Below are 26809 nucleotides of genomic sequence, written 5' to 3'. Positions count from 1 at the left end.
GCGCCAAGCGGCTCGGGGCCAACTCCCTCCCCCTGGACTGGGCTGGAGCCGCAGAAGGCAGACCTCCAGTTGGGGCCGGAAGGCCACTAATTGAGTCCAGACTCTTGGTCTGGCCGGGCCGGCCACCACCGGCTGTGCCAGGACCGGATGCAGCTCTGGAGGCTTGGGGCCCCTGGGGAGCTGGCATCTAGCTCAGGCCCCAGTGTGGCCTGGGCGAGTCTTCCCACCTCTCTGGGACTCGGTTTCCCTTCTGTCAAGTGGAGGTGGCAACCGGGCTCACTCCTTTGGGTGCCAGGCACAGGCAGTTTGTGAGCTAAAATCCTCGATGCTGGGGCACATCTCAAGTCCGGGGGCAGGTGTGGCACCCAGGGCCAGGTGGGCCTGGTGCATCGGTGTGGTTTTCATAATCATCCCCATGGGAAGGCAGAGGCTCAGGACAAGCAGTAGCCCTCCTAGGGTCAGGGTTACTTCCTCTGCTAGACAGCACGGAGAGGTAGGAGCAGCCGGTCTTGGACTTCCATACACGTGTGACCTTCAGCTCTGATTGCTCATGAAGGGGTGTACAGGACCCTCCGTGTGAGGCTGGGCGGGCCAGCAGCTCCTGGGCCTGGTAGGTGTCCAGTAGTGCTCCCCCACTCTGGCCCAGCCAGATGCCGCCCCGAGCCACTGCTCAGCAGCAGTACTGGCCTGGCGGGTCACACTGCTCCTTCTCAGACCATCTTCTGCCCACCTTGAAGAGGGCAGAGCCAGGCCCCCATGGTACCTTCCTTGTGTTGGATGCAGCCCTGGGCCATAGTTTTGTGCATTTTTTTTCCACAGTGATTATTTTTCAATAGCTTCCTGGACACATAATTCACATACCACACCATTTATTTTAAGCATATAATTCAGTGGCTCTGAAAATATTCAGAGAGGTGCACATTCCATCACCAGAGTCAATTTTAGAGCATTTTCATTACCTCAGAAGCTGACCTTTGCCCCTTAGCTGTCATCCTCAGTCCTCAGCTCCCACCAGTCTACTTCCTGGCTCTGTGGATTTGCCTACTCTGGACAGTTCGTACAAATGGGATCATGTAACACGTGACTTTTTGTGATGGCTTTTCACCCAACAGAACCTTTTCAAGATTCACGCGTGTATCAGCCTTTTGTTTCTGTGTATTGTCGACTTGGCTGTAGACAGCTTACTTCTGGGTGCTGAGGGGAGAAGAGCTGGGGGTAGACCTCCTGCATGTGGGCTGCCCAAGAGGACACCCTAGAGCCCCCCTGGGCAGAGGGACCCATCTCACTTGCCTTAGGGATTTCTTCTTCCCAGACCATGCTGTGGTGGCCGGGGACAGGCATGTGGTAACCTTCGATGGCCAGGTGTGGAGTCTTGGTGGCCACTGTGGCAGTCTGCTGCTGGCCAAGGACTTCGCCCACAACACGTTCTCGCTGACGCTGAACCGGGCCCCTTCAGGACTCACATCCCTGTCCGTGGAGCTGAACCACACGACCCTGGTCCTCTACCCAAGCCTAAAGGTGAGCATGCGAGAGGGGAGGCTGCTTTCCTGCCTCCTGTCACATCCACACACCCATGTTCTGGGCCCCAGGCCCTTCCCACCTGGTGTGCCATGTTGCCCACCCCTTGTCCTGCTCAGCCCATGTCTGACCCACAGACCTACAAGCTGTACGACTCCTCCCTGCCTACGGAGATCTGTCCGCACCTGGATCTGCCACCTGCTAAGACAAGGGGGGACATTCCCAAGATCGAACTGACCAGTGAGGACGGCATCTCAGTCACCTATGATGTGCGAACTGGCCTCTGCAGCCTGACTCTGGGCCTCTGGCTCCATGGTGGGTCTGGGCCCAGTTGGCAGCCTCCGAGCCAGTGGAGTTGGCTTTGCTGAGACCACAGCCAGCTTCCAGGGTTGAGGCCAGAAGATTCCCAATGAATGGCACTCTCGGGGTCCTCAAGAGGCTGGGGGCGGGATTTCCAGGGACTCCCTCAGGCTGCTGCTGCTCCTTGGGGCTTGCAACCTGAGCCAGCATAAAGAAGCAGAGTCCAAAGGGCTCAAAATAGCTAGATGGTCAGAGGCCATCTCTCCCTGCTAGATAATGCCAGTGCTGCAACAGTTCCTAAAGGCAGATGGGCAGATACTGCTCTGTGCCCATTGGCCTTGTTTCTCCTGCTGTAATACCACAGTCTCCTCCTCCTCTCATCCCCCTGTTGTTCCCAGAGTGGATGACCTGACTGAGGTTAATGAACAACTCTCCCACCGGCCCAGGCCACTCAAGGCTGGGGCTTGCAGTCAGTGGGAGGGCCCAGGGAGGGGCACAAATGCTTTCTGCCCTTCCTTTCCCCTTTCTCTTCTCCCTCTAATGAAGGGTTAGAGCCCAGATGGTGGCACAGGAATAGGCACGGAGGGTTCATCACCCCTGGCTCTCACACAGCGCTTTTCCCCACAGGTGTGTCTGCTGGCCTTCTAGGTACCAATGACAATGAGGCAGCCAATGAGTGGATGCTGCCAGATGGCAAAGTGGCCCAGAGCCTGGAGGAGCTCACCCTTGCCTGGCAGGTGAGCTGGTTTGCCAGCCCTTCCTCTCTTAGGGTTTGTGCATCACCAGGGAGTGGTAGCTGGGTGCAGAGACTGGCTCAGGGCATACATACTCTGGAGCCAACTTCTCAGGCCCAGGGGGTGGACATCCCCTCCAGAGGCTGATGCACCTGCTCTAGCTGCCCAAGATGAAAGAGGTCCAGGTGAAGGCCTGAATCTTAGATTTGTCTCACTAGGTAGGTGGTGACTGCAGGGCCATGGAGAAACCTCAGGAGTGCCCAGCCCAGAGCCTCACCTGCTGGGCCTTCTTCCAGGACCCTCATTCCTGCCTGGGGAACTGCTTCAGAGTGGTGAGTGTGAGGCTGGGGCTGGAACCCAACAGAGGCCATGCAACAGGTAGACCAAAGGACCAAAAGTTTCCCCCACCTTGCCTCTGGCCCTCCTCCTCTGTGCTACCCCCAATGGTACAGTGGGCCAGAACCATGACTGTGGATGCTGGATTGCAGGTGGACCCCACACCCTTCCTTGGCCTGTGCAACCAGGACACCTGTGGCACCCAGGAGCTCCACTCTGCCTGTAACCTGGCAGCCACTTACATCCACTTGTGTGCCCGGGGCTTCGTGCCCCTGGACCCTCCTCCACAGTGTGGTAAGCTGCCCCAGCCGTCAATCCAGCTGACCCGTGCTTTCCCTCCCAAAGGGAAAACTAGTTCCTTTCTCTTAGCTCATTGTAGGACAATGGAGTATCTGTCCGCCTGGCAGGAGCTAAGAGTCAAAACAAAGTTATGTGCAAAGGAGTACTTATTGAGAGAAAAAGAAGCCTGAAGACTCCCCACTGTCCAAGCCAAGTCTAGTGACCCTGGAGTCATCTGACACAGGAGACAATAGCTCAGGCAACCATAAACTCACCTCCCAAAAATTTACAACCTGCTCTTCCGGGGCTCCCGGGGTAGGACTCCTTGTTAAAGGAACAATTATTTGTACATGACACTTGTAGAAGAATGGTAAGGCAGGCTGTATGCACAGGGTTCCTATAGTGGTATAGGGACCACTGTGGTTTGGCTGTGGGATCGGGCTCAACTCTGAATACAACAGGGAAAAGTGCAGACTGAGAGCCAAGGAACAGGGTGGTGGTCTGTGGATGGAAGGTTGCTAAGAGGAACCATCACAGATGATGGAGTCCTGGCTAAATGGAACTGCCAGGGATCTAGTTGGAGGCAGGCCAGACTGAGCAGAGGAACCCTGTTGGATGGCAAGGTGACCAGTTATTCTGGCTCAACTGACCTAACATCATTCCTGCTAAACCTGGCTAATGGAGAGATGGAGCCCCCGAAAGCCAGGGCCTCACAGATTTCCACGGAGCCCGAGTAGAGCCTAGTCAAAGAAAGACTCTTTCCCATCTGGTAAGACCTTCAGAGGCTAGAATTTGAGATTAAATATAGTCACTGAAATTTAAAACTTAACCCACTAAATCACCCAGATGCCCCCAATCTGTAAGTGTCCAACTCTCGATTTCAGCTCAGGTCATGATCCCAGGGAGTCTGCTTAAGGTTTTCTCCCTCTCACCTCCACTCGAGCTCTCTCTCTGAAAATAAATATTTTAAAACAGAATCAACACAAGAAAAAATTCACTAACTGGAAGACATAAGAGTCTCATAGAAATTTCAGAATGAGAAAATAAAGAGGAACTCCTCAGGTTCCAGAAGCACAAGGTATCCTAAATACTGTCAATAAACCTTTATTAAGACATATCAGGGTGGAAAATAAGTGATCTTTCAAAGACAGACAACTCTTCTCCCACCAGCAAGGAGGGAAGACAGTAAATTTTATGCCCAGCTCAACTATGATTTAAGGTTAAAGATGAAACAAATTTTTAGCACCAAGCGATCTGAAAATAGCTTTCCTACTGATGGACACACACTAAAGGAACAGAGCCACACACATTTAGTTACACGCCATCTGTGGCTGCTTTTGTGCTCCAACAGCAGAGTATTTTTGCAACAGCAACTGCAGATCTGGCTGCAAAGCCTAGTGTGTTTACTATTCAATTCATGACAGAAAGTGTTGGCTGGTCCTCAGTGTGAAACCAGGGGAAGCAGAAGGGAGAAATTAAAGAGAAATTAATGAAATAGGAAGAAATGAACAAGAAGTCAAAACTACAGATCTAGTAGAGATTTCAAAAAGCTATCTGAAAATGTTACTGATAAATTTCAGAGGTTAAATATGATCTGTTCAGATGGTTCTAAGAATATTTAACCTAAAGAATCTCATAGCCATCCAATCAACTGAATCTATAGGCTAAAATGTACTTCTAAAAGACATCAGGCAAAGCTTAGTGAAGTTAGTGAAGCACACCAAAAAATAGATTTCATCAAGATTAGAATTTTTTTGTTCTGTGAAAGACCTTGTTAAGAGAATGGAAAGACAAAGGAAATACTTATAAACCACATATCTGACAAAGGACTCCTATCTAGGATATATAAACTAAAACTTAACAGTTAAAAAAAAAAAACAATCTAAATGGAAAATGGGAAAAAAGAGACATTTCACTTAAAGGAACATATGAGTGGCACACACAAAAAAATGTTCAACAGTATTAGCCATTAGAGAAACGAGAACACCACAAATCTATCAGAATAATTTAAAAAATAACCATGACACCAAATACTGGCAAAATTGTGGAGCATGTATTCTGGTGGGAAAATGTAAAATGGTACAGTCAGTCTGGAAAAAAAGCTAAGTATACACTTAACATATGATCTGGCAATTGTGTTCCTAGACATTTATCCCAGACAAATTAAAACACATGTTTCATGCAAAAGCCTGTACATAGTTATTCATAGCACTGTTATTTATAATAGCCCAGAACTTGAAACAACCAAAAGAGCCTACCTTTGGTGCACAATTAAATTTTGTTATGTGCCTATACCCTGGGATCCTACTCAGCATTAAAAAAGGAACACATGGGATCCCTGGGTGGCGCAGCGGTTTGGCGCCTGCCTTTGGCCCAGGGCGCAATCCCGGAGACCCGGGATCGAATCCCACATCGGGCTCCCGGTGCATGGAGCCTGCTTCTCCCTCTGCCTGTGTCTCTGCCTCTCTCTCTCTCTCACTGTGTGCCTATCATAAATAAATTAAAAAATAAAATAAAAAAAAAATAAAAAATAAAAAAATAAAAAAGGAACACACTATTTCTACAGGCAACAACTTGGATGAATCTCAAAAGCATTATGCTGAGGGGTTAAAAAGAAAAAAAAGAAAGCCAAACTCAGAAGGTCATAGAAGATTTTATTTATATAACTTTCTCAAAATGACCAGTTATAAAGATGGAGAATAAATTAGCATCTGCTGGATGCTTGTGGCTGCCACCAAGAGGTAGCACAAGGGAGATGTTTGTGGTGGTGGTAGTAACATGAATCTACACCTGTGATGAAATGTCAGAATTATATACATGCATTCTACCAACGTCAATTTTAGGGTTTTGATATTGTACTAATAATTATGGAAGATGTGACCATTAAAAATACTGAATAAAAGATACACAGGAACCCTCTATACTTGCTATCCTTGAACTTTCTATAAATCTGTAATTATTTTTTTTAAGATTTTTTTCTATTTATTTGACAGAGAGAGAGAACACAAGCAGGGGGAGCAGCAGATGGAGAGGGAGAAGCAGACTCCCTGCTTGAGCAAGGAGCCTGATAAGGGGCTCAATCCCAGGACCCCAGGATCATGACCTGAGCCACCCAGGCACCCAAGAGACTCACTTAGATCTGAGGACACACATAGGTCAAAAGCCAAAGTATGGAAAAAGATCTTCTATACAAATAATAACCAAAGAGAGCAGGGGTGGTTATGTTGATATCAGACAAATAGAATTTAAGAAAAAAAATTTTACAAGGTAAAGGACATTACATAATGATAAAAGGGTCAATTCACCAAGATCTAACAATTGTAAGCATATGTGCACCAGATGTCAGAGCTTCTAAATATCTGAAACAAACAGGGACAGAATTGAAGGGAGAAAAAGATGTTCTATATTGAGACCTTAAACCCTTCATGACCCACCCACTTTTAACCATGGATAGAATAACCAGACAGAAGATCACTAAAGGAAAAGAGAATTTGAGCAACACTACAAATCAATTGTACCTAACATACACACAACACTCCACCCAACAACAGCAGGAGATATACCCTGAGATCATGACCTTCAGTTAAGCTGAAGGCAGATGCTTAACCAACTGAGCCACCCAGGCACCCCACCACAAAATAAGTCAATAAATTTTGGAAGCTAAGATCATACCAACTATCTTTTCCAATCACAATGGAAAGAAATTCCTAGAAACATGCAACCAGAAATCAATAATAGGTGGAAAATTGGAAAAATAAAAAATTATTCAAAATTAAACAACATGCCAAAACCTTGGGATTTAGAGAAAGCAATGCCAGGAAGGAAATTTACGTTCTTTTCCTGTAAATACTTACATGAAAAAAATATCTCAAATCAACAACCTACCTTTATGCCTTAAGGAACACCACCCCCAAAAAAACAAAAAAACCAAGCTGAACCCACAACTAGCAGAAGGAAATCATAAAGATTCAGAGATAAATGAAATAAAGAATAAAGAAAAGTCAGCAAAATTTTTAAAAGATCAATAAAAACTGACAAAACTTTAACTAGATTGGCTAATTTAAAAAAAAGTATTCATTAAAATCAGAAATGGAGGACATTGCAGCCAATTTTGACAAAAATAAAAAGGATTTTAGGAGTACTACGAACAATTGTATGACAAATTGAACAACCTAAATGAAATGGATAAATTCCTAGAAACATAAACTTGCCAGGACTGAATCATGAAAGAATAGAAATCTGAACAGACCCATAACTAGCAAGAAGATTGAAATAGTAACTAAAAACCTCCTCATAAAGGAAAAAAAAAATCCTAGGACCAGATGGCTTCGCTAATGAATTCTACAAAGCATTTAAAGAAATTAAAAGCAATCCTCCTCAAACTCTTACAAAAGCTTGAAGAGGGAACATGTCTAAATCCACTATATGAGGCTACCATTCCCTCTATACCAAAGCCAGATAAAGACACTTCAAGAAACAGAAACTACAGACCAATATTCCTGATGAATATAGATACAAAATCCTAAGAGAACAGAAAAGAAGAAAGAAGAAAGAAAAGAAAGAAAGAAAGAAAGAAAGAAAGAAAGAAAGAAAGAAAGAAAAAAAGAGAGAGAGGAAGGAAGGAAGGAAGGAAGGAAGGAAGGAAGGAAGGAAGGAAGGAAGGAAGAAAGAAAGAAAGAAAGAAAGAAAGAAAGAAAGAAAGAAAGAAAGAAAGAAAGAAAGAAAGAAAGAAAGAAAGAAAGAAAGAGAAGGAAGGAAGGAAGGAAGGAAGGAAGGAAGGAAGGAAGGAAGGAAGGAAGGAAGGAAGAAAGAAAGAAAGAAAGAAAGAAAGAAAGAAAGAAAGAAAGAAAGAAAGAAAGAAAGAAAGAAAGAAAAACTAGCAAAGAGAATTCAAGAGTGTATTAGGACTATACACCACAACCAAGTGGGATTTATTCCTGAAACGCAAGGATCGGTCAAGATAGAAAAATTATTTGATAGAATATACCACATTAACAGAATGAAGGACAAAAACTACATGCTTGCCTATGTTGATGCAAAAAAAGAAAAAAACATTTGAACAAAAATTTGATACCCTTTCATGATAAAAACACTCCACGAACGGAGACTAGAAGGAAACTTCAACTAATAAAATTCTTACATGACAAGCCCAGAGAGAACATATCTGATGGCAAAAGACTGAAAGCTTTTACTCTGAGATCAGGGATAAGAACAGGATGTTTATATTGGTTTCTTCTCTTTAATATAGTATTAGGAATGCTAGCCACAGCAATTAGGCAAGAAAAAAAAAGGCATCCCATTTGGAAAGGAAGATGTTATGTATGTTCTCAGACAAAAATGATCATATATATATATGCACATATAAGTATGTATATATATTTTATAAATATATATATAATCTCCTATGTGCCTGCAGAAATCCCTAGAGATTACACTGTATTAGAACTAATAAATTTGGCCAAGTTGCAGAATACAAAATCAACACAAAAATTGGTTGCACTTCTATACACTAAAACAAAAGGAAGTTAAGAAAATAATTCCATTTTCCATAGTATTAAAATTAATAAAATACTTGAGAATAAACTTAACCAAGGGGCTGAAAGACTTATACACTGAAAATTATAAAACATCACTGAAAATTAAAGAAGATACAAATAAATGGAAAAAATATCCCATGTTAATGGATTGGAATACTTAACATCATTAAGGTGTCAATACTACTCAGTGATCTAGGGATTTAAAGAAGCCCTGCCCATCAAAATCCCAATAGTCTTTTACAGAATTAAAAAAAAAAAATCGTATGGAATATGATAGCCAAAGCAATCTTGAAAAAGAAAGTTAGAGGTCTTATACTTCCTGGTTTCAAACTCATAACAAAGCTACAGTAATAAAAACAGTATGGTGCTGCCACAAAGATATATATACAGACCAGTGGAATAGAATAGAGAGCCCAGAAGTAAAACCTCGTGATTTTTGACAAGAGTGTCAAGACCATTTAATGGACAAAGCACAATATTTTCCATCAAATAGTGGGGAGGTGGGGTGGGGTGCAGGGAACAGGTATCTATACCCAAAAGGATGAAGTTGGACCCTTACTTTACATCACATACAAATACTTGCTCAAATGCATCAAATGCCTAAATATAAAAACAAACTATAAAACCCTTAAAACAGGGGGAAAGCTTCACAACACTAGGTTTGGCAGAGTCCTTGGATAGGGCACCAAAGGCATAGGCAACTAAAGAAGACAAATTGGACTTCATCAGAATTAAAAACTTCTGTGCACAAGATGACACAATCAACGGAGTATTAAAGGCAACCTGTGAAATGGGAGAAAATATTTGCAAATTTTATCTGATAAGGGGTAAATATCCCAAATATATAAAGAAGAACTGCAAACTTACTATCAGCAAAACAACTTCATTAAGAAATGGTCAAAAGAGGGGCACCTGGCTGGCTCAGTCAGAGGAACATGGGACTCTTGATCTCAGGGTCATGAGTTTGAGCCCCAATTGGGGGCAGGGGGTAGAGATTACTAAAAATAAATCTAAAACCGTTAGAAAAAATGGTCGAAAGACCCAAAGAGACATTTCTCCAAAGACGACATCCAGACAGCTGACAAGCATAGGAGAAGATGCTCAATATCATTCATCGTCAGGGAAATGTGAATCAAAACCACAATGACATATCACCTCATATCCATTAGGATGTTTACTATTAAAAAAATTAGGAAATAAATGTTAGCAAGGATGTGGAGAAATTGGACTCTTGTGCACTCTTGGTAGAAATAAAAAAAAAAGGAAAATGACATAGCCACTATGAAAAACATTATGATGGTCCCTCAAAAAATTAAACATAGGACCATATCATCCAGCAATTCCACTTCTGTGTATATACCCAAAGGAATTGAAAGTACAGACCCAGATATTTGCACCTCCCCATTCGTAGCAGCGCTATTTCACAATAGCTAAAAGGTATAAGCGATCCAAATGCCCATGAATGGATAAGCAAATATGTGATACATATGATGCAACATTATGCTTAAAAAGGAAAGACATTCTGACACTTGCCACATATGACGCTAAGCATATTATGCTAAATGAAAGAAGCCAGTCACAAAGAGACCGATGTGGTATGATTCCACTTGCAGGAGGCAGCTAGAGGGGTCAAAATCACGGAGACAAAGTCTCCATGGCTGGTGGAAGGGGGGATGTGGGTAAAGGGGGTTGTTGCATAACTGGGACAGAGTTTCAGTTTTGCAAGATGAAAAAAAAAAGTTCTGGAGGTGGATGGTGGTGATGGCTGTACAACACTGTGAACATACTAACAGTGCCCTGTGCCCTTATCCACAGCAATTAACATTTTTTAAACTAAAGAATGTCTGTGGAGCACCAACTCCATGCTAGACGTGGTGATATGACAATAAACACTGTACTTATAAGCAATGTAACTATACAAAATGAGCACAGAGACAGAATTCTCAGGGTAAGAACCAGCACAGACAGACACAAACACGCAGGAATTCATTCACGACTGGGTTTATCTGACACGGACTGTAAACTTTGACTGGCAGCTTGGAAGTAGAGCCTATCTGGAAAAGAACCACAAGTGGAATCTCTCTGCGGAGGACAGAAAAGGCACTGAATAGAATTCTTTAATGTTCCTATTTTATTTTCAAAAATAACAAAGGACGGATAGGTGGGACCTCCCTTAGGGGTTTGGTATCTAGCCTTTAACACCACAGTTGGGTGGTGACACGTCAGAAGCCCTCTGAGGTCAGCAGCCAGATAAAAAGATACAGTGTCTCTGCTTCTACTGCACACTCTATTCACAACCCCATCCCCACTTAGACCAGTAAAAAAAAAAAAAAAAAAAAAAAAAAACACGAAGTAGAAGAGATCTGAAAGAAAAACTTTAAAAACTCACCTACCAATGATGGCTTGCCTAGGGCGGGTGCAGAGATCCACACTCCAGCGTGAGCCAGGGATTCCGGAGGGGCAGAGGAGGCTGGATTGCTCTGAAAGTGGAGGGAAACCACCCAGAGGTCACCAAATATTCTAGATCCATCCAAATGTCCCTGCTGCTTTCATGACCTGGATACCCTCTCTTTATCCTCCAGGAGTCAGCTGAGGCATGACTCCCTAAACAACCCACTTTGGGTTAGGTGCATCTCCCATGCTCCCAAAGCCTCTGGTGCTGGGGCTCAGCCCTCCCCCTAGGCTGGGAACTCCGGGGTGGGGGTGGGGTGTCATGTCTTGGTTCTCTGCTGACAGGTGTAGGGAACCACCTGACCATACCTGCTGCTCTTGTCCAAAGGGGGAGAGGTCCTTTTAATAAGGGCCACACTGGGCCAGACACTGCTGCAGCTGCAAACAGAGGGCCCCTGTCTTCTGGGTACACAGCACAGCCTTCTCTTCTCTTTACAGTTTGAGTCTCCCCAAGCCAGCACCAGACTGCCAATGATTTCAGACTCCTTCCTCCTCTCCCATCAATCCCAGCTCCTCAGCAAGACCTGGATTCTTATTCTTGGCTGGGACAGAACCGCCAGCATGAAATGGCAGGAGGTTCAGAGATCACAATTGCTATAGCAAATGAGGGCTTAGACTCAAGGATTTCAAAATACTTCTAGGGATAATAAAGTTCACAACTGGTCTGGATGATTCTCTCCCTTCCTCCTCGACACCTGCACTGCTCTTTAGGAGACAGCCTGGCCCGCTGGGCCCACCTCAGAAGAGGGAACTCCATTCCAGCAACTATTCTTACCCAAGATATTTTTTCTTGCTCAGCTGCTGCATCTGAGGCCTCCACTGTGTGAGCCTGGGCTGCCATGGGGTCTTCCCGGTGTGGGACTGGCTTCCCTGGCCTTCTGCAGCATCTCCCTTAAGGCACGAGACTCCTTGAGGCAGACTCATGGTCCCAAATCTCTTCATCATAAGCCTGGTGGGAGAGTGTCCTCTTTGGGGCAGATGCTGACCCTGGAACTGAATGTTTGGGGGACATTTGAGAAGGCCTCCTTTTTGAGGGGCTGGTTTCCACAGACACGTGCTAGGGGCACTCAGGCCCCAAGGATACAGCCTTTCTTTAGGAAGGCAGACCGATCCTTTGAAATTTTGTCTGAAAAATACATATATGGTGGATTCCCTTAACACGTCCATTGGATTGATGGGACCAACCATCCACTGGAAAGATGGGAGAGGCTTGGGTGCCCGTGAAATCTGCCCACCAGTAGGAGGCTCCCTCAAGCCCTCTGTACACAGAGTCCTAAGGTCCAGATTCCAGAGCACAGAGCAAAGTGTCAGACAGGAGGAATGGGGCAACCAGAAGGTCGGATGCCAGATTCAGTTGCCCTGGCCTCCCCACACAGAAATCCTCAGCACACGGCAGATGCTCAATAAAGTTTCAAAGAAGGAACTCTAGAGAGTGTGAGAGTTTCTTGAAGAAGGCATGCCTGGGGCCCATCTAGCACATTCCCACACACTGGAGGGAAGGGGGAGGAGGAGGGGTGTTCTGATTTGTTGAGCACTTGCCATAGCGTCATGGGTTACAACCAAAAGATCCCAGAGTCCAGACACCGCTCTTTGAAAGATGTTTGATCTTTTCTCAGACCTTAGAATAGCCCAGTGAGGAATGCATGCCCCCGTGTGATGGAAGAGGCAGGCTCAGAGAGCCCAGCAGACTTACACAAGGTAATCCAACCAGCAGACTGGCAGTCTGCTGGCACTGATCTGGGCCCTTTGGACCCTCAAGGCTTCCAGCATCAGTCACCACCTCCTAGGTTTGCAAGAGCTGGGCGCCATATAGTCTACCATTGACACTGAGAGTCAAGTGCATGTTAGCCTTGTCCCCATCCATACCTGTAGTGCTTATTCATTTTCTCCTAGTCCACATTAAAATCCCCAATGAGCTGTGTCACATGTGATCAGGAAGGCACCCCCAACCATCAGAGGTGCTATGCTAGGCCTTGCTTGCAAGGAAACCAGCCGAGGAGGAAGAGGAAGTAAGGAGACTGTTCACAGTGTAAAGTAAAATTACTGGAATGTGGGAAGGGGGCGGGGGTAGGCTGAGCAGTTCAGAGTCTGACACGCCCATGGGTTATAACCACGTGACCTCAGTATTTAGATCTGCTCAAAGGATCTGTGATTTCCGGTCCAGACAGAAAATAGAAGAGGGTTCACAACCTGCCTCCCACACTCTGTCCCCAGCCAAGCACTTACCAGGAAAAGGGCGGTAGGCTGGGCACGCGCCCAGACCCCAAGGGGGAAGTGCAGTTCTCCTTTCTCAAGGCAGATATGACAAAAACCAACACTTTGCAATTTGGGGTGTGTGGCTGGGTGTGCATGCACATGCGCAGAATTTAAAGAAAAATGGATGTGGCTGGGGGTGATTCCATTAAAAATACCTACAGGCATGTCTACAGCATATAAAGAGCAGGTGCAAATAAAGTTTTTAGAAATCCAGTCTCTGTGGAGTCATTTGGTAAAGGATAGAACGAGCAAAAGAGCAGAAATAACAGCTAAGGAGTAAACATGAGGCAGAAAATGTAATTTTACTAACTAAATGAAACATAACGGTGATTTTATTATGCTGCAGAGTAGGTATTTAAGTAATAATACCCAGAATTGGTGAGGCCGTGGGCAAAACTGAAGCCCTCAAATTCCGTCACTGGCAGTTTCAGTTAATACCTCGCTAGTGGGTCTCCTCCATCTTTTTAAAACCATTCATTTCTTTGACATAATAAGCCTCACTCCTGGGACTTTATCCAAAACTAGGGAGGGAGGGGAATAGGAATGATTCCCAAGAATTTCAAAATAACTTCATTAGTCAAAATGATGAAAAATCACAGACCGCTAACAGGGAAATGATTTTTTAAAGTTGTGGTCTATTAATTTGATACACTATCTCGAACTCATTTGTCAAGAAGTCCAACATGAGGCAATATATTAACATGAGAAAAAAAGATTATACTCCTCCAAGTAAAGCAGAAGACTGCAAAAAGCTGCACTAAGAAGGACTATATATTGACAAAAACTGGTAGGGGACATAGGAAAATGGAAACAGCTCATAAGGAAGAGTGATCACCCTGTAGGTGATTTTTTTCTTTTAAAAATTCCTTTTGGGGGCGCCTGGGTGGTTCCGTTGGTTAGGCTTCCGACTCTTGGTTTCAGCTCGGGTCCTGATCTCAGTGTCATGGGTTGTTCAAGGCCAGTGTGGAGCCTATTTAAAACAAATTTTATTTAGAAAGAAAAATAAACTTAAAAAAATAAAGATGCCTTTTATAATTGGTATGATGCTATTTGTCCCAGAGATTTTTAAAAATTAAAAGGAAAGGAGAGAACAGAGACTGTGTTTAATGAGTATAGAGTCTCAGGGAAAATAGTGAGGTGGGTTGTACAACATCTGAATGTATCTGATGCCACTGAATCAGACACTCAAAAAAATGGTAAATTTTTGTTCTAGGCATTTTACTATAGTAGAAAAAAATAACAGGGAGGAGACACAGGCTCTAAGAAATTTTTTGTTTCTGAAATCAGACGGGTGGGGGTAGCCATGAGTGGTATGTGCTTATAGGGACAAAAGCCTAGAGGGAGAGGAGGAAGGTGGAAACGGGGGGGGGGGGGGGGGGGGGGGGGTGTGAGGAAGAGGAGGGAGGGGGCAGGTAACCCCTTCCTACTTGAGACTGCTTTTCATCTTGAGGGAGAATAACATGCAAGTCATTTCTTGGAGGAAGCTTCTGTAGGGGAGGAAAAAAAAAATCATTTGCTCTACCCATCTTGGGTTCTGTGGCTGGGGCCCCTATAAATTGTGCTGACCAGAGACAGATTGGCAAGAAGAAAACAGAAGTTTACTAGCATACTCATCAAGCATGCACATAGGAGCACTCACATGAGAAATAAAAAATGTGTGTGTGTGTAGAGAGTGTGTTAACAAAAGAACACATTTTTTAGTGAAAAGTCAGAGAAGAACTTTGAGCTCCTAGAGGCAGAACACTGAAGGGAAGGCAAATATACGGAGGAACTAAGAGTGGTTAAGGACCAGTCTTTAGCAGAGCTTGTTACTGCAGATGCCTCTGGTGCTCATAAGGGACTAGAGTTGTCTCCAGGAATTACCCTGTGCCCTTCCTGGCAGGGAGGGGAGGAGATACCTTTAGTCCTGCTCCTGGGCAAATAGGGAAAGCACAGAAGGACCTGTTCCTGTGTCTGCTTCTTCTCAGTTGCCTCTGCATCAAATGCTTATCCCTACGGGGCATATTTTCAAGCAGCATGTTTTGCTACTCTTCACCTCTATCAGTCCCATTCTTGCCATGTACAGGGGGATTATGGGCAAATTAAAACATATAGTGAGCAAGTATAAATGTATTTTTTTAAAACCAATCTACACTCCATGAGATGGTTTGAGTGAAGCCTGAGTTTTACAACAAAAGGGGCCGAGGGAAAACTGCTTATGTTTGACCATTGTGTAAAGTAAGGAGGAAACTGACCCAGTCAACACACATCTTGGGGAAACCCATGTGAACTTTTATTACCTAACCTCGGTTCTTGGTTATTTTTTAAAGACTGGGAAGAAGGGGCGTCTGGGTGGCTCAGTGGTAGAGCATCTGCCTTCAGCCCAAGTCATGATCCCGGGGTCCTGGGATCAAGTCCTGCATCAGGATCCCCACAGGGAGCCTGCTTTTCCCTCTGCCTGTGTCTCTGCCTGTGTGTTTCTCATGAATAAATAAATAAAATCTTAAAAAAAAAAGACAGGGGAGGGGTAGAAGTGAGGTCACAGTGAAGCACTCTGACCAGCAGGTCTACCCTCAGGAGAAGAGCTGAGCCCTTAGTTGACCCTAGACTGCTGAATGCAAAGGACAATTTTTGGTGACTTCTTGCTGCCCCAGGCGCTCTGGGAGATGATGTATATCTTGGCCTATTCCTCCAAGAACAACTTGGAAGAATGTAATGTTTCCTGAATGTAAAAGTTCTCAAAAATTAATTAATAGAAAAAGTATTAAACTGAAGTCACTTTAAGACTTGTTTTATTTGGTGGTGGGGAAGGGGGTTTAAGCGAATCAAGACAAGAAGGGGGTTGCTGGGGCCACAGTCTATGCAAGAAAACTTGAAAACCTAGAGGAAACATATTTTGGGGGACGAAGGGGAGTATGAAGAACCTGAAGAAGCTCAGGACAAGTATCCCCAAAATGTGCAACTTTGGCACATGGGCTATTTTGAGCTGAAGGCAGTTGAAACCCTGCAACCTCAAGAGAATTTTGCCCCTCCCTTAACAGTCTAGACAATCTAAATGGTGGGGTCTCTCCCAGGATAAGAGTTATTACCATAGATAAAGGTTTATCTGAGCGATCCATCTGTATGGCAGGGCAAACATCTTATCACCAAACATCCGGTCTCCCTATTGCTCTGAGAATGCCCTCTTCCCTCTTTGAAGCCCCAGACCCCTATCCCATCTCTTAGCTCAGGACAGCATATAGACCTCATTTTTCCTTTGTCTTTGAACCTCTCATGTGTGTGTGGGATTCCCATATATATAAAATTAATTGAGTTTTCTCTTGTTAGTCTGTCTCACGTCAATTTAACTCAGACCAGTCAGAAGAATCTTTGAAAGGTAGAGGAAAACTTTCCCCCCCCCCCAGCATGCCAAAAAGATAAAATATCTATACCAGAAGAAACTTGAGGTTGTTCTAGTGATGCCACTATTTCCCCCAGGCCGTCATGATCTGAGAGGAAGGGTAGACCTCAGGCATGGGTTCTTTCCCAGGTGAAGTCAACCAAGCCTTTAGGAATGCTAATTCCAATGCCATTTAAACCCATGGGGTAGGGACACCTGGGTAGCTCAGTGGTTTAGCGTCTGCCTTCAGCCCAGGGCCTGATCCTGGAAACCCCAGTGTCAGGCTCCCTGCATGGAGCCTGCTTCTCTCTCTCTGCCTCTTTCTCTCTGCATCTCTCATTAATAAAAAATAAATAAAAATCTTTAAAAAATAATAAATAAATAAACCGATGGGGTTGGGGGAAGGCTAGAGGAGGAAGAAACACTTCTAAATTCCATATGGGGACAAGGATATCGAAAGCCAACAATTACAGCAAAGGAAAACCACAGACCAACTTTGCTTACATAAAAATCAGTGCAAAAATCCCAAATAAAATATAAGCAAATAAAATCCACCATGATCATTAAAGGGAGAAATCACCAGAACCAGCCTTGTAGGACAAGGACACCTTTTACTTTAATGTATTAAAGGAGATAAATCATGCTCTTCATAGATGCTGAAAGGTATTTGACAAAATTTACCATTATAACAAAATCTCTTTTTTTAAGATTTTTTTTGTTTTGTTTTGAATTCATGAGAGACAGAGAGAGAGAGAGAGGCAGGCAGAGGGAGAAGCAGGCTCCATGCAAGGAGCCCGATGCGGGACTCGATCCCGGGTCTCCAGGACCACACCCCGGGCTGCAGGTGGCACTAAACCGCTGCACCACTGGAGCTGCCCTATAACAAAATCTCTTATCATATTAGAAAGGAGGATGCTTTCTTAACAGGACAGAATCACAGACTCAGACGTCCATCAAGCCAAAAAATCAGCATCATTTGTAATGGTTGGAAGCAAGGGAAGTTTCCATGAGACTCTGGAACTAAAGAATGCCCCCTATCACTACTATTTTGTTTGGAAGATCCTAGCTGATGAAAGTAGTTAAGGGGAAAAAAAGAAATTTGAGGAGAAAGAAAGAAGAGAAAGAACTGTGTTTATTCTGGAGAGTCCAAGAGAAGCAATGGAAAAATGTAGCAGACTGTAAGAGATCACTAAGGGATATCGGAGTAACATCCCCAAATACCTAGCCTTCCTGTGTACAAACAGTAAGCAGTTGGAAAAGTTAACAAAAGAAAATATCCCATTTACAACCACACCCCCACTCCAAAAAAACAAAACAAAACACCTTCCAGAAGCAAATGTGCTAAAATGTATACAATCCAGATGGAGAAATCTTTTTAAAGCCCCTGGAAGATATAAAAGACTTCAGATGTAAAGAAAGCCATACTGCATATGTTCTTATCTAGAAAAACTCAACACTAGAGAGGTGTAACTGTCAATATTGAGTGTTGGGGAGGATACAGAATGGGAGCCCTCACACGTGCTGGTGGAGGTGTGAGATGATGTGGTCACTCTGGAAGAAGACAGGTTGGCCTTAAAAAGTTAGACACCCATTTTCCATATGGTTCAGCAATTCTCCTAAGTTGCTACCTAAGAGAGATGAAGACATGAGCTCACACAGACTCGTGCACAAGTGCCCACCAACTGCTGAACAGACAGACAAGCTGTGGTGTGTCCATACTATGGAAGGCTGCTCAGCAGTGAAAAGGAAGTACTGGTACCTGCTACAAGGGAGAAAGATCTCAAAAACATACTGAGTGAAAGAAGCCAGATGCTGAGGACCACAGGTTGTATGGCTGCATTTACATGAAATGTCCAGAAAAGGAAAATTGGCCAAGACAGAAAGTGGGACAGTGTCTGCCTGGGGCTGGTGGTAAGAACAGGGGGTGACAGTAAAGGGCACAGGTGCTCTTCTTGGGGTGACAGCAGTGTTCTAAAACTGGACTGTAGTCATGGCCGCACAACTCTATAAATTCACTAAACATTACCAAAGTGTACACTTACAATGGGTGATTTTCAATGTATAAAAATAAAGCCACTAAAAAAGCAACTCCTTAAATTTAACATGTAAATATGATCTCAATAAAAATACCCCACAGGGAAATACATGTCTCTGTGTGTGCGCCCACACATAATTTTTCAACTAGATGAGCTGATTCTAAAGTTCATGAAATTTTTAAAAACAACAACAATAACCAGGAACTTTCTGAAAGTAAGAATAAACAACTAACACTATTAGATACTAAAACAGATTATGATCCTATACTAATTAAAACAATTTCATACCTACAAATATGTGTATAGAAACATACATAAAACATATCAATGGGACAGAAGTCAAAAATACACATAATACATTCAAGAATTTAACATATAATGAAAGACTTCAGTTCAAATCAGTGGAGGGAAGTACTCTTTAGTTATTGGTATTAGAACAACTTAGTAGCAGGATGCCTGGGTGGCACAGCAGTTAAGCATCTGCCTTTGGCTCAGGTCGTGATCCCAGAGACTCAGGATCAAGTCCTATGTCAGGCTCCCTGCATGGAGCCTACTTCTCCCTCTGCCTGTGTCTCTCATGAATAAAATAAATAAAATCTTAAGAAAAAAAACAACTTGGTAGCATCTGGGGAAAACACTCTTAGACCCCTCTACCTTTTTCTTCCATCAGAATGAATTATGGATGAGTCAGAGATTTAAACATAAAAAATGAAACTGTAAAAGTACTAGGAGAAAACCCAAAGAAACTTTTAACCATCTCTTGGTAGGAAAAGTCCTTTCTAAGCAAGACTCAAACCCCAGAAATATAGAATATACATACACACACACACACACACACACACACTTTATGATCTAATAAAAAGTTTTAAAATCTGCAAGCCAGCCTCAGTGGATTGCTACCTCTCGTCATACACAACTCTGAAACTAAGCATAATACATTAGATACTCATTTGCAGGACAATGAGTCCTGCAAGCACAGCACAGAGCTGCAGTTTTTAAGAGGAGTACTTGAGATGAAGTCCATGTTCACCAATGCCTTCTTTGGAAGGGAGAAAAAGAATGGACACTGAGCATGGCTGCATAGCCTGAACAGAGAGCAGTGGGTCTTGTTAACTGAAGATAACAAAGATCAGAGTTCAAGGATGCTAAGGCATCTGAGACTTGCAGGGCAAGCACAGGAGGAGGAGGAGCCACATAGAAGGAGCCTCAGCAATGCGCAAAGAGGTTCACCTCAGATCCTTGGCCAAATCCTAAGCTGCAGAATGAGACTGTATGTGCAGAATGAGACTCTGAGGTCCACTGGGAAACTGCTTGGATGTGTGGGGAGAGGTGGGGGATAAGTAAACTGCACAGAAATATTAGAGGTGGCCCGGGTGCTGCAGCCCGGGTGGCTCAGCAGTTTAGCACCGCCTTCAGCCCAGGACCTAATCCTGGGGACCTGGGATTGAGTCCCACGTCGGGCTCCCTGCACGGAGCCTGCTTCTCCATCTGCCTGTGTCTCTGCCTCTCTCTGTCTCTAGTGTCTCTCATGAATAAATAAATAAATAAATATCTTTTTTTAAAAAAAAGAAAAATAAATAAATAAATAAAAAGAAATATTAGAGGTCATACAATTCCAACCCAAGGAGGAAAGATTCTGATTAATCATGTGAGGCATTCAGTTGACACCGCCAAAAATCCAGGCCTTAAGAGTGTGAAGCACACCTTAGGAGTAGGGTTATATACTACTACTTGGGAGAGGGGAAGAGGGAACCTGAAATATACCCATACTAAAGCTGAAACCAAGCCTTGATATGTTCAAGGTGATCAGTTAGTCAATTTAACGGTCCGCAAGAACAAAACTCAACAGTTTTTAGAGGAAGATAATTTAATCCAGAATCTTTACAACATGTCACCCACAGTGTTCAACAATATAATCCAGAATTACTAGCTGTGTGAAAGAGGAAAATGCAGTTAATTAAAACAGATGCACAGGGGATCCCTGGGTGGTGCAGCGGTTTGGCGCCTGCCTTTGGCCCAGGGCGTGATCCTGGAGACCCGGGATCGAGTCCCACGTCGGGCTCCCGGTGCATGGAGCCTGCTTCTCCCTCTGCCTGTGTCTCTGCCTTTCTCTCTATCTGTGTGTGACTATCATAAATAAATAAAAATTAAAAAAAAAAATTAAAAAAAAAAATAAAAAAAAATAAAACAGATGCACACATGACCCAGATGCTGGAATAGGTAGACAAAGACTTGAAAATAGTTTAAAGAATTCAGAGGTAAAATGAGACGATGGATAAAGAGATGGAAATTTAAGAGAGAAATGGAAACTTTATGAAAGAACCAAATAGAAGTTTTAGAATGGAAAAATACAAACATCTGAAATGAAAAAATCTATCAGAGGAATTTAACCACAGACTGAACATAGCCCAAGACAGGAATCGGTGAAGTTGAAGACAGGCCAATGGTAGCTATCCAAACTGAAGCACAGAAACAAAAAATAAAAATGAAATGGAAGAGGGTGGGGGAAGAAAACACACATCTGAGATCTGCAGGACAAGTTGTCTGATATACGCACAACTGGAGTCTCACAAGGAGGAGAGAGAGAGAATAGGTCAGAGGAGTATCTTAGGATAATAGCCAGTAATTAATCAAAGTTGATGAAAGATATCAATCCACAGATCCAAGAAGCTCGGTAAAACCCAAACAGGATTAACACAAAGACGAGCACACCTGGGCACATCATAAACTAATGGAAATCAAAGAAAAGGAGAAAAATCTTAAAAGCAGCTTGAGGATGAAAGACATTCCATTAATGGGAACAGCAATAAGCATGACAGCTGAATTCATTAGAAACAGTGGAAGCCAAGGTTGGCCGTGGGCAAAGCGTTTGCAGGAATGCCCGGGCTGTGGGCCAAAGGCAAGGAAAACAAGGAGCAAATATCACATTTCGGGTTATCCTTCCATGCTCACATGTAATAGGATCTCTTGGCAGGGATGGATTTGCTTTTGAAGTTCATCAATTCAGTCAGTTTTCTCTGACACAAGTAACAAAAGATGTATAGCCCAAAAGCACAGGTGGTTTTGGAAAAACATTGACCTGGGGAATGGCAATTTTAATGCATCATTGTCCGGTCTTCTGGGTTTTGCTTTGAGCCCTGTGACAGATGATTAGGTCAGGTGTCCACGCTCAGGGACCTTCTATCCTAAAGAAAAGAGGTTGTCTGGAGCCCTGCCCCCACCTTTTGGTTACTGCACATCACACTCAGCCAGCCTCTCAGCTTAGACTAGGGAAAGCCCCCCTCGTTTCATGAGTCTCAGTGGGCCCAGGAAAGATGGTGGGGTGAACAAACCCATCTGTGTGCCCAGACCAGCTGCCCACCCTGTACTCGCTCTCCAGATCAGAGCTGGCTTTGTAGGCATGCACATTGCAGAGTTAGGGCCCTGTGCTCAGCAGCACCCCTACACCTGCCTGCATGCCCTGTCACCATCTTGAATTTTTTTTTTAAAGATTTTATTTATTCATGAGAGACACACACAGAGAGGCAGAGACACAGGCAGAGGGAGAGGCCGGCTCCCCACAAGGAGCCCGATGTAGGACCCAATCCCGGAATCATGCCCTGAGCCGAAGGCCAATGCTCAACTGCTGAGCCACACAGGTGTCCCACCATCTTGAATCATAATAGTGTTTGATCCAGGGACCCCGCCTTTTCATTTTATGCTGGGCCCCATAAGTTATGTACCTTGTTCTGCTCCAGAGCCACTAATTCCTAGCTTCTCAGGTGCCTGGAACAGGTCAAAGTTTTCATAAAGCAAGGGGGTAGCCAGCCTCAGAGCCCCTCCAAATGGAGAATCTCATCCCTGGCTCTAGTGAAGCCACTTCCTAAAGGAGCCTTACACAGCTTGACTAGTTTAAGGATTAGCATCCCACTGACACAAGAGTGGGTCCGTTTCACACAACTGTGGAATTATTAGGAACAAGAGTGGCCAGTGCCAAAGGGCTAGGGCCTCTTATACACATGCATCTGTACTAAAAATTCCTGGGAGGCCCAGGACCCAGTCTCATCTCATGGTAACTGGGAGTCAGGCTGTCCTGAGCAGGACAAGTCTCCACAATCCTTTTCTCCCCCTCTCAAATTTGGAACAGCTTCCATGGTTGAACAAAGGCAGTGTTTGCATAATGGCTGGCCCAGCTCAGTAGTAGACTGGCTGTGCCTCAGTGGCCCTGGTGGATCAAACTCGCAACTCAGCCCAGTCACCCTGGGCTCTAGCTGGCTAACCTAACTGGGAGCAGCCATTCCCAGCTGTGCTCCCAGATCTGAAAGGCCCATCCTTTCCTGAGAAGCCTCTTTTGGGGTTTCAGGAAGGAAGTGGGGATAGAGAAAGTAAACCACAGGCTCTTATAACTCTAATAACAGTATCACCTCTTGGTCTGCACCCCCCTTGGTCAGACGCTCTGTGGTGAGGGGGGAGGGTGCTCCCCAGGCTACATTTCATCCTGAAACCACCCAACGGCTCTGAGAGAGGAGGCCCAGGGTCTGAGCCCAGCCGGCAAAGCCAGATCCTGGACCCACCAGGTCCCTCTGGTCTGGAGGCCTGCAGTTTTGCTCCTACAGCACCCGACAAAGGCACTGGTGGTGTCGGCCATGAGTTTCATTCTGCTGACAGAGGTTTCTCTTGAAGGACGCTGATCAGGCCAGAGGCCAGCCAGCTCATCCATCCCTGGAAACAGAGAACCCCAACTAGGAAGGGAAAGTAGAACTGTCCACTTCTGTGTCTCTGAAAATAGCTTTATCCAAGGATGGAAGGACCCAACACTGTGCTTCTCACTAATGGGTGAGGGGGTTCCTCGGCTCTGAAAGGACTCCAATGTGGCTTCTTTCCTTTTCCTGCCTGGGCCCCAAACTCTGCCTCCCAGAGCCTCTCATTTTGAAGGCTAAATTTAAAGCCAGAACAAATTCCTCCTCTCTGCCATCCCTGCCTGACACCTAGCCCTGAGCCCTAGCCAAGAAGGCTGGTGATTGGCAGGGTCCTTGCTCCCAAAGACCAAGTGGGCAGTACCTGAAAGACCCTTGGGCATAGGCATGAGCTCTTCACCCCTTTTGTAACTGTGGTGACCACCCTGGGAGCCAATTACGCCCCCTTAAGCCTTCTGGGAACACTTAAGTCCTGGGCACAGCAGAAAGGATTAAGTTAATGGAGAAGAGTCATGTTTTTCCAATTAGTTATAAACCACCCATGTTGGAACTTGCGCAAAACTGGCCCTTGCTTTCACATTACCCAAGATTCCTTGTTCCATCTTTCTCCATTAATATGTTCACAAGGGCTTTCAAGCAAATTTGGTTCTAAAGGCCCATGACCATGGAATAAACAGGATGCTCACAGAAAAAGGCCTCCCTCCAGCAGAATGCTAACACCAAGTCTCATCTTCTGTAAGCCATGCAGTGAGGGAGCAGATGGAAATTCACTTAGATCGACCAAACATTTCCTACATTGGGCTCATTAACACACACCAACGTGTGCAGTTATGTTTATGTTGGAATTGGATATGCATTTTAGTACATGCATACATTTTTTTTTAACAGATTTTTTCCCACTGACATTTCTCCCCCATGCCAAGTCTGGTCCAGCCTGCCAAACCGGGGAGATCGAGAGCCCAAGCCAGTGAGCTCATTCTTAAAGAGCCTTGTCAAAAGCCAGAAAGGCAAAGAATGTGGGGAAAGCAGGGAAAACGCTATTCTCACGCCTCCAAAGACAAGGCAGGTCTTGCAACGGGGCAGGGCAGCTCCAGCAGCAGGGGAGTGGGAATGACCAGAAGACCTCTCCGTGATCGGCCAGAAACGTGAGGAGTTTAACAAGATCGCTCTTATTCCCATTTTGCCAGTGAGGAAACAGAGGCTCAGAGGTTGGGTGTCCCAGAAGCCACAGACATTGAGGGGGGGGGGCGGGGAGGACTGGGATTCGAAGCCCTGTTGTCTGGCTTAGAACCCACATTATCCCTTTCGTGGTTGTGGTTGGCAGGTCCTTGTGGTGGCCAGAATTCTAAGATGCCTTCCTAATCCCAAGATCCCCACCCCTGGTGTATACACGTGTTTCCCAGTTACCCAATCCAACAGTAGGAAGGGAAACTAGGTGTTGCTATGAAGGGAATCTGGAGAGGTCATAGTCCCAAATTAGCTGACCTTGAGACAGACGGGCCTTATCCTATGTGACCTATAAACTGGAGCTTAGAGGTCAGAGGGGGAAATCAGGGATTGGAAGCTCAGGAGGAATTTGACACTTTCTGGCTTGAAGATGGAAGGAGATACAAGGCCAAAGAATGGGGGTGGTCTCTAGGAGCAAAGAGCAGCCCCCAACTTGCAGCCAGTGAGGGAATGGGACCGCAGTCCTGCAACCACAAGGAACTGGATTCTGCCAAAAACCCGAATGAGCTTGAAAGCAGATCCTCCCCAGAGCCTCCTACAAATAGCTCAGCTGGCCTAACACTTTCATTTCCATCTAGTGAGGCCTTGAGCAGAAAACCCAACCATGCCATATCAGACGAGCTGCTGGGCTGGCGGCAATTTGTTATGTGGCACGATGGTCCATAACCAATGGTTTCAAAGCATATTTTCCAGCTATCACACTGAGCAGAGACTTGGGTTGTCTAGGCCTCCTGGAGCCCCAACACTGCCCCATTGGCTCCCAGCACATCCTTCAGAGCACTGGTCCTTGTCTACAGGAACCAGGTGAACGCAGTAAGAGGACCTTGGAATTAGAAGATGCTTCCAGGGCCTCACCTGCCTTCTCACTGCCGACCTCAGGGCTAGCAACCCACATGACCCACACCTGTGCTGCCCAGTACCCTACCCACCCCCCGCACCGCCACTGGCCACGCAGGGCTGGTTACGTTCAAATTCATTAAAATAAAGACTTGAGAATTCAGTTTGGTAGGACTGCCCGACAAAATGGAGGACACCTAGGGAAATTTGAATGTCAAACAATGGATAATTTTTTAGAATAACTAAATCCCAAATGTATGGGATGTGCTTAAAGAGCATTAGTTTATCTGAAATTCACATTTAACTGGGCAGCCTGTATTTTTTTTTTTTAATAAAAGCCACTTTGGTGGGGGTGGGGGGACACAGGAGGGACCAGTTTTAGATCTACAGAAGAATTGTGAAAAAAGTATAAAGTTTCCAACTACCTCACCCCCAGATCCCCCTACTGATAACATCTTACATTAGTATGGTATATTTGTTGTTGCAAACAATAGACCCAGGTTAAAACATTATTAACTGGGGATGCCTGGGTGGCTCAGCGGTTGAGTGTCTGCCTTTGGCTCAGGTCGTGATCCCGGGGTCCTGGGATTGAGTTCCACATCGGGCTCCCCTCAGGGAGCTTGCTTCTCCCTCAGCCTGTGTCTCTGCCTCTGTATCTCTCATCAATAAATAAAATCTTTAAAAAAAAAAAAAAAGAAAACGGGGCAGCTCGGGTGGCTCAGCGGTTTAGCACTACCTTCAGCCCAGGGCCTGATCCTAGAGACGCAGGATCGAGTCCCACGTCAGGCTCCCTGCATGGAGCCTCCTTCTCCCTCTGCCTGTGTCTCTGCCTCTCTGTGTATCTCTAATGAATAAAATCTTTAAAAAAAAAAATATATATATATATATATAAAACGTTACTAACTCAAGTTCATGCTCTTTATAGATTTCTTCTTGTCCTGCACCCTTTCTCTGTGGCAAGTTCCCACATTGCATTGAGATGTCCTGTCTTCTTAGGCTCCGCCCCAATTTAAATAACCACATGTGGCTGTGACACTAGCTCACCTTGGCTGTGACAATTTCTCAGACTTTCCTTGTTTTTGATGAGCTTGACAGTTTTGAGGCATACTGGTGAGGGATTTTGTCGAATGTCCATCAACTAGGATTTATTTCATGTTTTCCTTGTGGTGGAGGGTAGAGCTGGGGTAGAGCAGAGGGAAGGAGTCATTCTCACCACACCCTGCCAAGGGTAGATCACACTCTCAACAGGGCTCATGACCGCTGA

At 44.8% G+C, this 26809-nt stretch overlaps 1 protein-coding gene and 1 long non-coding RNA gene across 5 annotated transcripts in view; one reads left to right on the top strand and one right to left on the bottom strand.

Annotated features, from left to right (window-relative positions):
* The window catches only part of LOC140638442 (uncharacterized), a 143636-nt gene extending 130947 nt beyond the window's left edge, over window positions 1–12689 (top strand). The window contains exons 62-67 of the mRNA XM_072835805.1: window positions 1313–1518; window positions 1656–1833; window positions 2446–2555; window positions 2771–2884; window positions 3041–3182; window positions 11594–12689. Of these exons, the coding sequence (XP_072691906.1) occupies window positions 1313–1518; window positions 1656–1833; window positions 2446–2555; window positions 2771–2884; window positions 3041–3182; window positions 11594–11598 (755 nt within the window). The 3' untranslated portion in view covers window positions 11599–12689. The remainder of the gene's footprint in view (window positions 1–1312; window positions 1519–1655; window positions 1834–2445; window positions 2556–2770; window positions 2885–3040; window positions 3183–11593) is intronic.
* Window positions 853–26788, bottom strand: LOC140638443 (uncharacterized). Of its 4 annotated transcripts, none has more exons than XR_012035478.1 (5): window positions 26590–26788; window positions 11931–12148; window positions 11094–11184; window positions 1291–2016; window positions 853–1194 (listed from the first exon to the last, which is right to left on the bottom strand). It is a non-coding gene; the product is annotated as an uncharacterized lncRNA (long non-coding RNA). The 4 variants fall into 4 exon arrangements; XR_012035476.1 differs by having other exon boundaries at window positions 1291–1512; XR_012035479.1 differs by having other exon boundaries at window positions 11098–11184.
* Window positions 26789–26809: the final 21 nt, after the last annotated feature.

Source organism: Canis lupus, chromosome 8, assembly GCF_048164855.1.
Source record: "Canis lupus baileyi chromosome 8, mCanLup2.hap1, whole genome shotgun sequence".
Classification (NCBI taxonomy): domain Eukaryota; kingdom Metazoa; phylum Chordata; class Mammalia; order Carnivora; family Canidae; genus Canis; species Canis lupus.
The sequence above is the reverse complement of the archived record's forward strand: the minus strand, read 5'-3'. Positions and strand labels throughout refer to the sequence as shown.